Source organism: Coregonus clupeaformis, unplaced genomic scaffold (genome assembly GCF_020615455.1).
Source record: "Coregonus clupeaformis isolate EN_2021a unplaced genomic scaffold, ASM2061545v1 scaf0179, whole genome shotgun sequence".
Classification (NCBI taxonomy): Eukaryota; Metazoa; Chordata; class Actinopteri; order Salmoniformes; family Salmonidae; genus Coregonus; species Coregonus clupeaformis.
Genome location: NW_025533634.1, coordinates 180,509 through 198,143, shown reverse-complemented (window position 1 = coordinate 198,143; position 17,635 = coordinate 180,509). Strand labels below are relative to the sequence as shown.

The 17,635-nt window shown below is 44.8% G+C and overlaps 1 protein-coding gene across 2 annotated transcripts in view; it reads right to left on the bottom strand.

Moving 5' to 3' along the window:
- LOC121554092 (VPS10 domain-containing receptor SorCS3-like) overlaps window positions 1–17,635 on the bottom strand; it is a 202,255-nt gene that overhangs the window by 88,632 nt on the left and 95,988 nt on the right. For both annotated transcript variants that reach the window (XM_041867547.1, XM_041867548.1), the window contains exons 3-4: window positions 11,651–11,750; window positions 4,568–4,726 (exon numbers count right to left, since the gene is read on the bottom strand). In XM_041867547.1, the coding sequence (XP_041723481.1) occupies window positions 4,568–4,726; window positions 11,651–11,750 (259 nt within the window). The remainder of the gene's footprint in view (window positions 1–4,567; window positions 4,727–11,650; window positions 11,751–17,635) is intronic.

The window sequence follows — 17,635 nt, the reverse complement described above, 5'->3', positions numbered from 1 at the left end:
AGATACTGAGATACACACTCTGACGTCTAGCTGTGACGGAGGAGAAGAGGGGGATTCAAAAGGCAGGGACAGGGAAAAACAAGAGAGGGAGTGGGAGAAGTGAAATAAAGTGTCAGATCACCATCAGTGCAAGCTCAGAGAAGGGACATATGCAAACCGTGAAAAGTGTGTTTTCTCCCTCAATGTAAGTGTAATATGGGCCAATATTTTTGATTGAAAATAAGTGATTTTGACCCAGTGTCAAAGAGATCTCAGATAATTGGGGGTTTGGAGTGTAAACTGAGAGAACGAAGTGAGAATGTTCTGGAGGCCCTGTTTCAGAACAGATAAACTGACAAAACTGATCAACTGATATCAGCTCATCCACTGCAAGCAACAAATAACAGCAGAAGTAAAATAAAGAACACCTCTAACTGAAAGAAATGGTTTGTTTAATACGAATTCAATCATCCTTGAATCAACGTCAATCTTCCTTTTTCCCCAGTCTTTAATTCATCAATTCACCTTCACTCCCTGTCACACACACACACACACAAACACAAACAAACACACACACACACACACACACACACACACACACACACATACACACATACAGTCCTTCTTTCCACACACACACACACCTCCCCTACACACACACCGTACCCCCCCACACACACACACACACACACATAAAGGATATGACGCCACTGAAATATCAAAGCCTTCAGGTGAGCTGATAGGAATTCTAAATACACCCTGTGGACGTGTGGTATTCACCAAGGGCAAGAAGGGCTACTCATAAGACATAACCCAATACCCAATAACCCAGTACCTGTGTGAAGGTAGCCTGCCTTAGCCTTGCAACTGAGGCTTGGAATGTAATAAAGAAGCTGCCCATCCTAAAAACACAAAAGGATGTCAAACTCACTTACAGTCAGGTACAAAACTTTTGGCACCTTTGATAAATATGAGCAAAAAAGACTGTATAAAATAATTGTTTTACTGAGCTATATTGTATGCAAAAAAGAAAAGGGAAATTATATGGTGTGCATGGCCAAAGAGCTCTATTTTCATGTCATCTGACCATAGCACAGGTTCCAATTCAGGTGCCAATGCCATTTAGCAATCTCTAGGCATTTACATTTGTTGGATGACATGAAAATAAAGCTCTTTGGCCACGCCAGTAGTGGGTTTGGTGTTGAAAGAAAGATGCATATGGAGAAAATAACCCCATACCTACTGAAAAATATGGTGGTGGATCTTTGATGTTCTGGGGATATTTTGCTTCCACTGGTCCTGGGGCTCTTGTTAAGGACAATGACATCATGAACTTTACCAAGTACCAGGACATTTGAGCCAAAAACATGGTTGACTCTGCCTGGAGGCTGATAGGCCTGGAGGCTCCCAGATAGACAATAACCCCAAGCACACATGAAAATCCATAAAGAAATGGTTAATTGACCACAAAATCAACATTTTGCAATAGCCATCTCAGTCTCCAGACTTGAACCCCATTGTGGTTTTAATTGAAGAGGCAGTCCATCAACTGGGGCTTTAAACTCAATATAAAGAGGCTTTATCCTCATCATGAAGACCCACCCTCCACAACACCTTCTCCAGCTTTATCCTCAACATGAAGACCCCCCTCCACAACACCTTCTACAGCTTTATCCTCACCAGGAAGGCCCCCCTCCACAACACCTTCTCCAGCTTTATCCTCACCAGGAATACGCCCTCCACAACACCATTTAGTTATAGTCTATTGTATTCTAATCTATTGGGCTCTGAGTCATCCTTCCTCCACTTGACTAATGACACTAATCCTGCCATCTGTAACAGGCAACTAACCTAATGCAGACAAGGGGCCAATCAAATCCCCGTACGCACTGTAGGGCAAGTGAGTTAGAGACTGGAGAAGTCACAAATAAACCTGAGATACACTGACACTTTATTCTAGCGGCGCTGCGCTGTCTGGCAATACTGATTGTTTCCCCCAGTGGCAGGAATTGCAAATAACCACAAATCAAATCAAATCAAATTGTATTTGTCACCTGCACCGCATACAACAGGTGTAAAACCTTACAGTGAAATACTTACTTACAAGCCCGTAACCAACAATTCCGTTTTAAGAAAAATAAGTGTTAAGTAAAAAATTGATAAGTACAGGAGACTGACAGGAACACATTTGGGAAAAACAAAGTTATGTCAACCACCTGGGGTTCTCCTCTTGACATAGCCAACATTAATTGATTTGAACACCAGAAACCTGAATAAGGATATAATTAAACACAGAGAACACTTTTATTAAAAGACTGGTGCTAAGGGAGCGAAGGTTGAACTTAACCAGGCTAGATAGTGATAGGCTTCATGATAGACTGGCAATAGATACATGGACATAAACTGGATATTTTTTCACAATCAATGTTCATTGTCTGTCTGTGCTAATGTCATTTTATCTACACTATCAGCTTTTTCTGAGGTGAATTGTCTGCTCTCATAAACACTTCTAACTACGTAATGAAACCAAAACCCCATATCCCCAAGTGACCACAGTAACTGCAATGTGTACTGAATAGTTGAACTCAACAGTCCCACCAAGTTAACGTTTTGATGAACATAACCTTTACACAATCCATTAGGGACCCAAGGCCTTGTCTCGCAGGTCCGACGAGGTGTGTGAGCCGAGATGCAATATGTTAAGAATGGAATACAACTCGAGTCGAGGGGACTTTTTAAAAGGTTCGTCTTCACTTCTCCCTTGAGACATCCACCACTAGCTTCCCAACCCCCCGAACACAATATATCTCAGACTATAAATGCATTCAGAAAAATATCATCTTTGCTTTCAGGGAGGGTGTTACATGAATAACTGAACTGCACAAAACAACTCGGGCCTGACGTTGTCTAGCATAACAGCTCTTGTCAAAAGATTTATAAGACAAGCAGCTCCAATACTGAAGTCAATTAGGAAACTTGAACAGTTGAAAAGTCCCAGAGGATAACAGAAGAACAAGAAGAAAAAAAGGTATCTATTATGTTGCATTGTTTCCATACTTTCCACCCTCATACTTTTTTGAGATGTGTCACAGACGCTCTAATTGCATCGCCCTTAGTCAGAGAGAGAGGAACAGCTACATCAACAGTAATCATGTCTTTACACTGCCTACACGTTCTGAGATAATAGTCAAGAGAGGTCACCCAGAGCTCTAGAACTCGAAATAGAACAGTTTACTCCAGACATTGAGTAAAGAGATAGAGATTGACCTGCATTGAGTAGAATAGTAAAGTGATCTGACAAAGCTTGAGACCCAGCTGTTTGAATATAGAAAAACTCAATATGTGATCAGTACAGAACAGACTGTTTTAAAGTTGCACTTGTATGGACTCCCAATGAAAAATACTACATTATCTAATTGACTAATCACCATCGGATTCCACGTTGCGTCAATGCTTAAGGAATCGTTTCATCAGAACTGTACATATGTCTTCTGAGAGTGTTGCATGTCCACAAAGGTATGTCTTCTTGCAGTGTTCCATGTCCACAAAGGTATGTCTTCTGAGAGTGTCCCATGTCTACAAAGGTATGTCGTCTGAGAGTGTTCAATGTCTACAAAGGTATGTCTTCTGAGAGTGTTCCATGTGTACAAAGGTATGGCTCCTGAGAGTGTTCCATGTCTACAAAGGTATGTCTTCTGAGAGTGTTGCATGTCCACAAAGGTATGTCTTCTTGCAGTGTTCCATGTCCACAAAGGTATGTCTTCTGAGAGTGTCCCATGTCTACAAAGGTATGTCGTCTGAGAGTGTTCAATGTCTACAAAGGTATGTCTTCTGAGAGTGTTCCATGTGTACAAAGGTATGGCTGCTGAGAGTGTTCCATGTCTACAAAGGTATGTCTTCTGAGAGTGTTCCATGTCTACAAAGGTATGTCTTCTGAGAGTGTTCCATGTCTACAAAGGTATGTCTTCTAAGAGTGTCCCATGTCTACAAAGGTATGTCTCCTGAGAGTGTCCCATGTCTACAAAGGTATGTATTCTGAGAGTGTTCAATGTCTACAAAGGTATGTCTTCTGAGAGTGTTCCATGTCCACAAAGGTATGTCGTCTGAGAGTGTTCCATGTCCACAAAGGCCTATCCTTTTAATGCAAACAAAATATCACCATCATCTATAGTGTGCATTAAACAGCCCAAAAGCTTCTGTTACAAACTCATATAGTCCGCATTCTCTAACGAAGGCCATCACAGACCGAAAGCTTAGCGAATTACAACTGTAAAATTGCATCGGATCAAAGTGACTGTGTGGAGACTCTTTTTTCATTAGGACCTTCTATAGTGACAACCTCTGAATCGGCACAAATTTCATTGTAATGACTGATATTGGGGTTAGTTAGCAACCCAAGGTGTCAGTCTTCTCCCTCCTCCAACTTAAGCAGACTCCCCTGTTGTGATAGCCATCACTCATTGACCATGTTTAAAAAATATAAAACATAAACAGCTTGGAGCTTTATCCGACTGTGTATCACAGTTTGAAATCCAAAACATACTGTATCAAACAACCAACTGTGGTGAAAAAACGACATGGAGCTCACCTTCTGGTCGTGGCTGTAGGCTAGGGCCCAATCCTCCTGTGTTGGGTGGAACAGAAGGCTTAGGATGTAGAAGCTGAGGCGGTATTTCTGATAGCTCGCTCCTTCATCCGAGCTGATGAGCACACTACTCTCAAACTCAGGGTCTGTCAGCACCATTATCTGTAAGAGAGGGAGAGGGGGTGGGATGGAGAGAGAGAGAGAAGGAGGTGGGGGTGAGAGAGTGAGGAGATGGAGAGGGATAGAGAAAGAAAGAAAGAGAGGGAAGTTATGAGTAGAGAGTGATGAGAGAGCGTGAGGAGAGCAAGAGAGAGAGAGAGAGAGAGAGAGAGAAAGAGAGAGAGAGAGAGAGAGAGAGAGAGAGAGAGAGAGAGAGAGAGAGAGAGAGAGAGAGAGAGAGAGAGAGAGAGAGAGAGAGAGAGATGGAGATAAATAGGAGTTAGAAAGAAAGAGAGAGAAGGGGTTAGCCATGTCAGCACTCCAGGTCTAGTGTTTGGCATGCATCAAGCTGCTACTAGCACTTACACCTTCACTTTTTTTTGGACTTCATTTTACAAATGTGCCTCTCGCCTCTGTTGCCATGGTTTTTTGGCCTCTTCCAGTGCACTCACAGGTCTGCACTTTGGTGCACTTTGGCTTCCAGTCACCCCTCTACAAATACATCCCCTTTAATGAGATAGAGGTGGTTCAGAATACCCCAGTGGACCTATAAGTCAACAATGAGGGACCACAACAGAACTATAACAAAAAGTTGCCATTTTAAAGAATAGGAAACGTTTTCTACAATCCAAACTTGTGCTATAGTGTTTTGTACCACAGCTGCATAGCAAGGGACACCTCGATAACTTTGCGTTTACCACGCGTGACTACATGTGTAGACAATGCAATTTGTTTTGAATGATATCTACTGTAAATCTGTGATAAGAAAGAAGAAATATTTGTGCAATTAAGAATCATGTCTTTGTGGAATGCTCTATTTTACCACAGTGGGAGGAATCCTAATTCCATGCTAGGAATGATACTGTCTCTACTTTCATTTTGTTATGAATTCAATGAAAATGTAAATGTATTGCTGCACATTTGTTAGAAATGAGCCTATCGAGAAAGCAATAACAGAGCAAGATCTGTAAAACTAAAATCATAATAGGAACACAAATGTACGTATTAAGTACAATTATGTACATTACAGTACATGTTCATACTATAAAACCAAAGATACTGTGAAAGTACACAACGTTAATACAACTTAATTAAGAAAAATCCCTATGTTTGGAAGCTTGTATGATATATAATATCAAACACCACATTGTAACAAAATCTGACCTTATTGGTGTACTATCTATATCTTGGTATAATATGAGGGGAAGTAAAGCAGACATTTTCATTACAGTTCATTACTCTCAAAACACAGAAATATCCCTAAAAAGCATTTCCACTATATAGAACCAGGGCCTTTTTTCTCAAAGTAATCCATAGATATCTGGATTAATAAGACATACATAGTTCAAATATGCTTTCTCAGAAAAAGGAGAAGGGAAAGGCGTGACTTGGATAGTGCCACAGCCAGAACGGCTGTGCTTTCTTTCCCTGCAACAGATTTGAATTGGAAAAAACAGCAGTGCATTTGTCACTGACAAATATACCACCCTCTTTCCCCAGCTTTAACTAGAAATCATCCCCACCCCTCTTTCCCCAGCTTTAACTAGGAATCCTCCCTGGTGGTGATTTAGATCAATTGTTTTTCATTAAGAGCCAATAAACAGACTGTGGATTCTGTGCCAGTTTTTCTCTCCTTTTTTTTCTCCCTTCTATTCTTTGTTGTTGGCCTGACCTTCCAATTGTGCCATTCATTACCCTCACTGAGGGACGAGGGACGGTGAAGGGCCCCCTCTATTTCTCCCAGTGTCTTAGGGCCTTGTCACATGTAATTTATAGCTTCTAAGGTCATGTCTAATCTTTTTCCATAATATTGTATTAAGCGTCAGCATTTATTATGAGTGGAAATGGCATTTTACCTTGCATTTTTTATTCATCTGTCAGGCCCTTTCTCTCTGTCTCACCACTTAGAGGGGAAAGTACAAATGCTAGACGTCCTTGAAGGGTCTGGGTGGATCGGTGTTTCTTCACCATTGAACAGGGAGACAGTGTACATTTCTCAGATCTCTAATAATAATTTAGGAGAAACCTTTTCAACCAGGCTTCCTTTATATTTACTCTAAAACACATATTAAGACATATCTTTATTGAGGGCTTGTTGTATAGCTGTGGGTATAGCTGAACTCTGTATATAACCTATATATCACTCCTGGTAACTGGTAGCGGGAGCCGGAGGAGGTTGTCGGGTAAGCTTGGCTTTATACATAGTTTGGGCTTTGTCGAGTAAGGCTTAAACTATGTATTTAGATTGTAGTTAGGTATTGTAGGTAGTTATCGTGAGTTGTTGTATGTAATTATTGTAGGTTAGTATTGTATTCGTCTGAGCCCGGTGAAGCACGAAGCTAGCTGGCTAACCCACTACCTAGCGGGTAGCTACTGGCAACTATTAGCAACGGTATAGTTGTTTCACGCCTGAGAGTGCCTGTAATTACGCCAGCTGGCTGCCTACAATAATTACATACAATATTTGCCTACCATTCAGCTGTTTTCTAACCTCATTGTCTGAACCGTTAACGTTAGGTAGTAAGTGGCTACTGTGCTTGAAATTTAGCTAGCTTGTTGCTACCTGGATAGCAACTAGTAAACAATAGCTGGAACGACCTGGCGAACAGACGCGAACTGGCTGAGTCAATTCAGTGGCTAGCTTTGCACTTGGCTAGCTAACAGTAGCTGCTAGGGGTAAGTCATAACCTACATTTGTGTTTAATTTTTACATATTGGTAGCTAGAGTCGTTCAAGGAATTCGGGACATGGGTGACTAGTTAACGTTAGTTTTGCTCTCTCTGTGTGTTCGTGCCGTGAAAGGAGGGGTTTCTTCTTTGTCTGAAAGCAATGGCTAGCTAGTATGCTAACTATTCTAGCTAACTAACTGGCTGAATAAGTTGACGACGGACTCGCTCAAGCTGTCGGGACTAACCCACAACGTTAGACATGGACACGAACGATCTGCTTGGCGTGTTGACACACAGTTGGTTTGTTGTGGCCGAGTATTGGTGCTAAACCGTGTTGTTGGAGTCCGGCATGCTAGCTGGCTGTGGCGTCTTATGACTAGGTGCCCTGGACGATTTTCACGGAAGAATACTGTACCTAGTTAGCTAGCTGAATAAACTAAGTTAGTCTATTCCTAGAAAACATTGAACCGCTGTAGTTTACAAAAATTATAGTTTCTGAAGTGGAAGTTGGGAGAGTTATATTTGGGTGTTGTGGTGAGGGAGGCCCCGCTCTCTGCTTTCCCAGATGTTTAGTTCATTTCATTCCGATCTCCTTTGCATTATTGTAGCCATTTTCTGCAGCCTGTCAACTATGCCTCTGTCTATCCCTGTTCTCTCCTCTCCGCACAGGCTATACAAACGCCTCACACCGCGTGGCTGCTGCCTCTCTAACCTGGTGGTCCCTGCACGCACCACCCACGTGTAGTTCCAGGTCTCAGGCAGCGTCTGGAACTGCCGTTCTGCTGCCAACAAGGCAGAGTTCATCTCAGCCTACGCTACCCTCCAGTCCCTCGACTTCTTGGCGCTGACGGAAACATGGATTACCACTGAAAACACTGCTACTCCTACTGCTCTCTCCTCGTCTGACCATGTGTTCTCGCATACCCCGAGAACATCTGGTCAGCGGGGTGGTGGCACAGGAATCCTCATCTCTCCCAAATGGACATTCTCTATTTTTCCCCTGACCCATCTGTCTATCTCCTCATTTGAATTCCATGCTGTCACAGTCACTAGCCCATTTAAGCTTAATATCCTTGTCATCTATCGCCCTCCAGGTTCCCTTGGAGAGTTCATCAATGAGCTTGACGCCTTGATAAGTTCCTTTCCTGAGGATGGCTCACCCCCTCACAGTTCTGGGGACTTTAACCTCCCTACGTCTACCTTTGACTCATTTCTCTCTGCCTCCTTCTTTCCACTCCTCTCCTCTTTTGACCTCACCTCTCACCATCCCCCCTACTCACAAGGCAGGCAATACGCTTGACCTCATCTTTACTAGATGCTGTTCTTCTACTAATCTCACTGCAACTCCCCTCCATGTCTCCGACCACTACTTTGTATCCTTTTCTCTCTCGCTCTATTCCAACACTACTCACTCTGCCCCTACTCAGATGGTAATGCGCCGTCGCAACCTTCGCTCTCTCTCTCCCGCTACTCTCTCCTCTTCCATCCTATCATCTCTTCCCTCTGCTCAATCCTTCTCCCTCCAATCTCCTGATTCTGCCTCCTCAACCCTCCTCTCCTCCCTTTCTGCATCCTTTGACTCTCTATGTCCCCTATCCTCCCGGCCGGCTCGGTCCTCCCCTCCAGCTCCGTGGCTTGATGACTCATTGCGAGCTCACAGAACAGGGCTCAGGGCAGCCGAGCGGAAATGGAGGAAAACTAGACTCACTGCGGACCTGGCATCTTTTCACTCCCTCCTCTCTACATTTTCTTCATCTGTTTCTGCTGCTAAGGCCACTTTCTACCACTCTAAATTCCAAGCATCTGCCTCTAACCCTAGGAAGCTCGTTGCCACCTTCTCCTCCCTGCTGAATCCCCCCTCTGTGGATGCCTTCGTCAACCATTTTGAAAAGAAGGTTGACGACATCCGATCCTCATTTGTTAAGTCAAATGACACTGCTGGTCCTGCTCACACTGCCCTACCCTATGCTTTGACTTCTTTCTCCCCTCTCTCTCCAGATAAAATCTTGCGACTTGTGACGGCCGGCCGCCCAACAACCTGCCCGCTTGACCCTATCCCCTCCTCTCTTCTCCAGACCATCTCCGGTGACCTTCTCCCTTACCTCACCTCGCTGATCAACTCGTCCTTGACCGCTGGCTATGTCCCTTCCGTCTTCAAGAGAGCGAGTGTTGCACCCCTTCTCAAAAAACCAACACTCGATCCCTCTGATGTCAACAACTACAGACCAGTATCCCTTCTTTCTTTTCTCTCCAAAACTATTGAGCGTGCCGTCTTTAGCCAACTCTCTTGCTATCTCTCTCAGAATGACCTTCTTGATCCAAACCAGTCAGGTTTCAAGACTGGTCATTCAACTGAGACTGCTCTTCTCTGTTTCACGGAGGCTCTCCGCACTGCTAAAGCTAACTCTCTCTCCTCTGCTCTTGTCCTTCTAGACCTGTCTGCTGCCTTTGATACTGTGAACCATCAGATCCTCCTCTCCACCCTCTCCGAGCTGGGCATCTCCGGCGCGGCTCACTCTTGGATTGCGTCCTACCTGACCGGTCGCTCCTACCAAGTGGCGTGGCGACAAGCTGTCTCCGCACCACGTGCTCTCACCACTGGTGTCCCCCAGGGCTCAGTTCTAGGCCCTCTCCTATTCTCGCTATACACCAAGTCACTTGGCTCTGTCATATCCTCACATGGCCTCTCCTATCAATGCTACGCAGACGACACACAACTAATCTTCTCCTTTCCCCTTTCTGATAACCAGGTGGCGAATCGCATCTCTTCATGTCTGGCAGACATATCAGTATGGATGACGGATCACCACCTAAAGCTGAACCTTGGCAAGACGGAGCAGCTCTTCCTCCCTGGGAAGGACTGCCCGTTCCATGATCTCGCCATCACGGTTGACAACTCCGTTGTGTCCTCCTCCCAGAGTGCGAAGAGCCTTGGCGTGACCCTGGACAACAACCTGTCGTTCTCCGCTAACATCAAGGCGGTGACCCGATCCTGTAGGTTCATGCTCTACAACATTCGGAGAGTACGACCCTGCCTTACACAGGAAGCGGCACAGGTCCTAATCCAGGCACTTGTCATCTCCCGTCTGGATTACTGCAACTCGCTGTTGGCTGGGCTCCCTGCCTGTGCCATTAAACCCCTACAACTCATCCAGATTGCCGCAGCCCGTCTGGTGTTCAACCTTCCCAAGTTCTCTCCCGTCACCCCGCTCCTCCGCACACTCCACTGGCTTCCAGTTGAAGCTTGCATCTGCTACAAGACCATGGTGCTTGCCTACGGAGCTGTGAGGGGAACGGCACCTCCGTACCTTCAGGCTCTGATCAGTCCCTACACCCAAACGAGGGCATTGCATTCATCCACCTCTGGCCTGCTGGCTCCCCTACCTCTGCGGAAGCACAGTTCCCGCTCAGCCCAGTCAAAACTGTTCGCTGCTCTGGCACCCCAATGGTGGAACAAGCTCCCTCACGACGCCAGGACAGCGGAGTCACTCACCACCTTCCGGAGACATTTGAAACCCCACCTCTATAAGGAATACCTGGGATAGGATACAGTAATGCTTCTACCCCCCCTCTTCCCCCCACCCCCCAAAAAACAAAACAAAAAAACATTGTAAAGTGGTTATCCCACTGGCTATAAGGTGAATGCACCAATTTGTAAGTCGCTCTGGATAAGAGCGTCTGCTAAATGACGTAAATGTAAATGTAAAAAATAAGGTGGAATAGATGGTCTACTTCCCAAAGTAAAAAGAAACTTAGCTCAGAGAAGACATACCTACTTTTTAAAATTAGTTTTGCTTCAGCATTTATATACAAACCAACAAGAATGAATACGTTTTGGCTTTCTAACAGGTCTTTCTGGTCTCTGTGTTGTGTCATGGTAAATGTTCTGAAGCTATAACTAAGTTTTGCTTGGTAACAGTCTTGAACTGTCTTTCTAAATCCAGGCAAGCTGCCAGCATAAGACAATGTAAGCTAAATAAGGTCATGAAACTTTGGCCATCTCACGAATTACAAAGACATTTAAACGCTTGAAATAAAATATTTATTCAAACCATATTTATTTTATTTTATAGGTAGTCTACCGTCTAACCTTCACTTTGAGTTAACATTTGATTTGATCAGAAATAACAAATAGCGACAGCAGAGAATGGACAATGAACAATTCAGTTCCAGTTAACTCAACTAAATGTAATTAAATCCTTCTAAGTCTTAGACATTATTGTGTTATTGAAAATCATTATTTTGAAGTTTGTCTTACCTTTCTCTTGTTGGATGGACAGACATACAGGTAACTCAGCACCGTCTTAGATCCCACTTTGTCATTCATCCTCTCATAGGTGGATCCATAGTCTGTTGATCTGTAAAGGGAAAAAATGTGTTTAGACTGAGAGAAATACAGACAAACACACGTACAGACTTATAAACAGCGGTTATGTACCAACACCTGTTTTCAACCACAACCACATCTTAAGGTAGGTTTGTGACCTAATTCAATGGTCTTGGCTTTGAACCATGTGAAATAGCCCTGTTATTGTGCATCTTATTGTACTTGGCTATCTCACCTTTGTAACTACAGGAATCTAGAGTGCTCCTATAACATCCTATAACATGCAAACTAAATATACAACCATGTTGCACAGGGCAAAAACCATTCCTGTTTTATAACCCCCGCGGACCATTCTTGATACACCTGGGAAACTGTTGAGCGTGAAAAACCCAGCAGTGTTGCAGTTCTTGACACAAACCGGTGCGTCTGGCTCCTACTGCCATACATTTTACATTTACGTCAGTTAGCAGACACTCTTATCCAGAGCGACTTACACATTTGTGCATTCAACTTATGATAGCCAGTGGGACAACCACCAAGTTTTATTTTTATTATTTTTTATTATTATTATTTTTTATTTTTTTACGGGGGGGTGGGGGAGGGGGGGTAGAATGATTACTTTTATACTATTCCAGGTATTCTATAAAGAGGTAGGGTTTCAAGTGTCTCCGGAAGGAGGTCAGTGACTCCGCTGTCCTGGCGTCGTGCGGGAGCTTGTTCCACCATTGGGGTGCCAGAGCAGCGGATAGTTTTGACTGGGTTGAGCGGGAACTGTGCTTCTGTAGAGGTAGGGGGGCTAGCAGGCCAGAGGTGGATGAACGTAGTGCCCTCGTTTGGGTGTAGGGTCTGATCAGAGCCTGAAGGTAAGGAGGTGCCGTTCCCCTCACAGCTCCGTAGGCAAGCACCATGGTTTTGTAGTAGATGCAAGCTTCAACTGGAAGCCAGTGGAGTGTGCGGAGGAGCGGGGTGACATGAGAGAACTTGGGAAGGTTGAACACAAGACGGGCTGCAGCGTTCTGGATAAGTTGTAGGGGTTTAATGGCACACGCAGGGAACCCTGCCAACAGCGAGTTGCAGTAATCCAGATGGGATATGTGTAAGGTAGGGTCGTACTCTGCGAATGTTGTAGAGCATGAACCTGCAGGATCGGGTCACCGCTTTGATGTTAGCGGAGAACGACAGGGTGTTGTCCAGGGTCACGCCAAGGATCTTTGCAATCTGGGAGGAGGACATAATGGAGTTATCAACCGTGATGGCGAGATCATGGAGCGGGCAGGCCTTCCCCGGGAGGAAGAGCAGCTCCGTCTTGCCAAGGTTCAGCTTTAGGTGGTGATCCGTCATCCATACTGATATGTCTGCCAGACAGGGTTGCAACTCTCGCTCTCTTGAAGACGGAAGGGACATGGCCAGCGGTCAAGGATGAGTTGATGAGCGAGGTGAGGTAAGGGAGAAGGTCTCCGGAAATGGTCTGGAGAAGAGAGGAGGGGATAGAGTCAAGCGGGCAGGTTGTTGGGCGGCCGGCCGTCACATGTCGCAAGATTTCATCTGGAGAGAGAGTGGACAAAGAAGTCAAAGCATAGGGTAGGGCAGTGTGAGCAGGACCAGCGGTGTCATTTGACTTAAGAAATGAGGATCGGATGTCGACAACCTTCTTTTCAAAATGGTTGACGAAGTCATCCACAGAGAGGGAGGAGGGAGGGGGAGGAGCAGGAGCAGGAGGATTCAGCAGGGAGGAGAAGGTGGCAAAGAGCTTCCTAGGGTTAGAGGCAGAGGCTTGACATTTATAGTGGTAGAAAGTGGCTTTAGCAGCAGAAACAGAGGAAGAAAATGTAGAGAGGAGGGAGTGAAAATATGACAGGTCCGCAGGGAGTCTAGTTTTCCTCCATTTCCGCTCGGCTGCCCGGAACCCTCTTCTGTGAGCTCGCAATGAGTCGTCAAGCCACGGAGCAAGAGGGGAGGACCGAGCCGGCTGGGAGGATAGGGGACATGGAAGAGGAGAGAGATAGCGAAGGTTGCGACGGCGCATTACCATCTGAGTAGGGGCAGAGTGAGTTGTTTTGGAGGAGAGCGAGAGAGAAAAGGATACAAAGTAGTGGTCGGAGACTTGGAGGGGAGTTGCAGTGAGATTAGTAGAAGAACAGCATCTAGTAAAGATGAGGTCATGCGTATTGCCTGCCTTGTGAGTAGGGGGCGACGGTGAGAGGGTGAGGTCAAAAGAGGAAAGGTGTGGAAAGAAGGAGGCAAAGAGAAATGAGTCAAAGGCAGACGTAGGGAGGTTAAAGTCACCCTGAACTGTGAGGGGTGAGCCATCCTAAGGAAAGGAACTTATCAAGGCGTCAAGCTCATTGATGAACTCTCCAAGGGAACCTGGAGGGCGATAAATGATAAGGATGTTAAGCTTGAATGGGCTAGTGACTGTGACAGCATGGAATTCAAATGAGGAGATAGACAGATGGGTCAGGGGGAAAAGAGAGAATGTCCACTTGGGAGAGATGAGGATTCCTGTGCCACCACCGCGCTGACCAGATGCTCTCGGGGTATGCGAGAACACATGATCAGACGAGGAAAGAGCAGTAGGAGTAGCAGTGTTTTCTGTGGTAATCCAGGTTTCCGTCAGCGCCAAGATGTTGAGGGACTGGAGGGTAGCATAGGCTGAGATTAACTCTGCCTTGTAGGCCGCAGAACGGCAGTTCCAGAGGCTGCCAGAAACCTGGAACTCCACATGGGTCGTATGCGCAGGGACCACCAGATTAGAGTGGCAGCAGCCACGCAGTGTGAAGCGTTTGTATGGCCTGTGCAGAGAGGAGAGAACAGGGATAGACAGACACATTGTTGACAGGCTACAGAAAAGGCTACAATAATGCAAAGGAGATCGGAATGAAATTAACTAAACATCTGGGAAAGCGAGAGCGGGGCCTCCCTCACTTACGTTTCACTGAAACACTCAAATATAACTCTCCCAACTTCCACTTTAGAAATTATAATTGTTGTAAACTACAGCGGTTCAATGTTTTCTAGGAATAAACTCTAACTTAGTTCATTCAGCTAGCTAACTTGGTACAGTATTCTTCAGTGAAAACCGCCCAGGGCACCGTATCCTATGACGCAATAGCTAACTAGCATGCTAGCTTCCAATAACACACGGTTTAGCACCAATACTCGGTTACAACAAACTACCAAAAGTGTGTTAACACGCTAAACAGATCATTCGTGTCCGTGTCTAACATTGTGTTCAAAATCACTTAATTTTTGTCTTGCCCATTCACCCTCTGAATGACACACAATCCATGTCTCCATTGTCTCAAGGCTTAACAATCCTTCTTTAACCTGTCTCCTCCCTTTCATCTACACTGATTGAAGTGGATTTAATAAGTGACATCAATAAGGGATCAAAGTTTTCACCTGGATTCACCTGGTCAATCTATATCATAGAAAAAGCAGGTATTCTTAATGTTTTGTATACTCAGTGTATGTCTAAAGATAAACAGCTGTAACATCACACTGCTTTCAATATGATGGGATGAACATTTAACAGAATCTGGTGAATTTATTACGATATTTGTGAAGAAGAACAGGGCTACCTGGCTGGCAACGAGCACTCTGCAAGCATGCTGCCCTTCAAAGAGATGGCACAGTGCAGACAGAACATGCTTTCCATCCGATTCTGCAACGACCGTTAAAAATAGCCCATATGATTTTGCTTGCTCTGGACTCCAGAGAAGTGACATGAAACAGTGCATTCGGAAAGTATTCAGACCACTTCCCTTTTTCCACATTTTCTTACGTTACAGACTTATTCTAAAATGGATTAAAATATATATATATATATATATCCTCATCAATACCGCATAATGACAAAGCAAAAACAGATTTGTAGAACTTTTTGCAAATGTATAAAATATTCAACACAGAAATGCATTATTTACATAAGTATTCAGACCCTTTGCTATGAACCTCGAAATTGAGCTCAGGTGCATCTTGTTTCCGTTGATCATCCTTGAGATGTTTCTACAACTTGATTGGAGTCCACCTGTGGTAAATTCAATTGATTGGACATGATTTGGAAAGGTACACACCTGACCATATAAGGTCCCACTGTTGACAGTGCATGTCAGTGCAAAAACCAAGCCATGAGGTCGAAGGAATTGTCCATAGAGCTCCGAGACAGGATTGTGTCGAGGCACAGATCTGGGGAAGGGTACCAAAAAATATCTGCAGCAGTGAAGGTCCCCAAGAACACAGTGACTTCCATCATTCTTAAATGGTAGAAGTTTGGTACCACCAAGACTCTTCCTAGAGCTGGCCGCCCGGCCAAACTGAGCAATCGGGGTAGAAGGGCCTTGGTCAAGGAGGTGACCAAGAACCCGATGGTCACTCTGACAGAAGTCCAGAGTTAATCTGTGGAGATGGGAGAACCTTCCAGAGCAATCTCTGCAGCACTCCACCAATCAGGTCATTATGGTAGAGTGGCCAGATGGAAGCCACTCCTCAGTAAAAGGCACATGACAGCCCATTTGGAGTTTGCCAAAAGGCATCTAAAGGACTCTCAGACCATGAGAAACAAGATTCTCTGGTCTGATGAAACCAAGATTGAACTCTTTGGCCTGAATGTCAAGCGTCATGTCTGGAGGAAACCTGGCTTCATCCCTACAGTGAAGCACGGTGGTGGCAGCATCATGCTGTGGAGATGTTTTTCAGCGAGAGGGACTGGGAGACTAGTCAGGATCGAGGGAAAGATGAACGGAGCAAAGTGCAGAGAGATCCTTGATGAAAACCTGCTCCAGAGCGCTGGGGACCTCAGACTGGGGCGAAGGTTCACCTTCCAACAGGACAATGACCCTAAGAACACAGCCAAGACACCGCAGGAGTGGCTTCGGGACAAGTCTATGAATGTCCTTGAGTGGCCCAGCCTGAGCCCGGACATGAATCCGATCAAACATCTGAAAATAGCTGTGCTGCGACGTTTCCCATCCAACCTGACAGAACTTGAGAGGATCTGCAGAGAAGATTGAAGGGATCATAGCTTTCATCTGGTCAATCTATGTCATAGAAAAAGCAGGTGTTCTTAATATTTTGTATAGTCAGTGTATGTCTAAAGACAAGCAGCTGTAACATCGCACTGCTTTCAATATTATGGGATGAAGATTTAACATATTCTGGCGAGTTTATTACGGTATTTGTGAGGAAGAACATGGCTACCCGTCAGGCAACGAGAACTCTGCAAGCATGCTGCCCTCCAAAGTGATGGCACGGTGCAGACAGAACATGCTTGCTCTGGACTGCAGAGAGGTGACATGATATATCCCTAGTTTATATTGGCTGCTAACATGAATGACTTTCAGCTCAAAATGCTGGTGTAAAAAATAGTTTATTTCTTTAGCCTATCTTGTGTTTTGAAAATGCATCACCGTTTATGGCTGTATTGACATGCTACATTTTTGCACTGATTATGTGTGCATGTTCGAGTGAGCCTAAGAATAGCTACCATATGCCCATGATTACCAAATTATTTATGTCTGAAGACTGAAAAAAGTCCACACCCACTCAGCAGTAACCCCCTTCGGATGTGCGCTGCAATTTACAGTATGAGTGAGGAAAGACGAATGGGAACAGATTATTATTTTATAGCTCTTCAGTTTTTTTTCTCTTGATGGCGTAGTCGGCAGAGAGTAGTGCAGCTCCACCTGTAATAGAGTTTCAGGTGAAATTACAAAAATATTTTTTTTCATTCCAGTTCATTCCTGAGTGCCGGGGAGAGACAATCACGATGATTACAAAGTAGAATAACGAGAGAGACAGACACTGCATGAGGGTGTGCTGACAGCTTCTACAGAATATTAAAAGAGAGTTGGAGAATTGAACGGGGCGATGACTGATTGGAGAGGGAAATATTATGTGGAACGGGCCTCCAAGCAC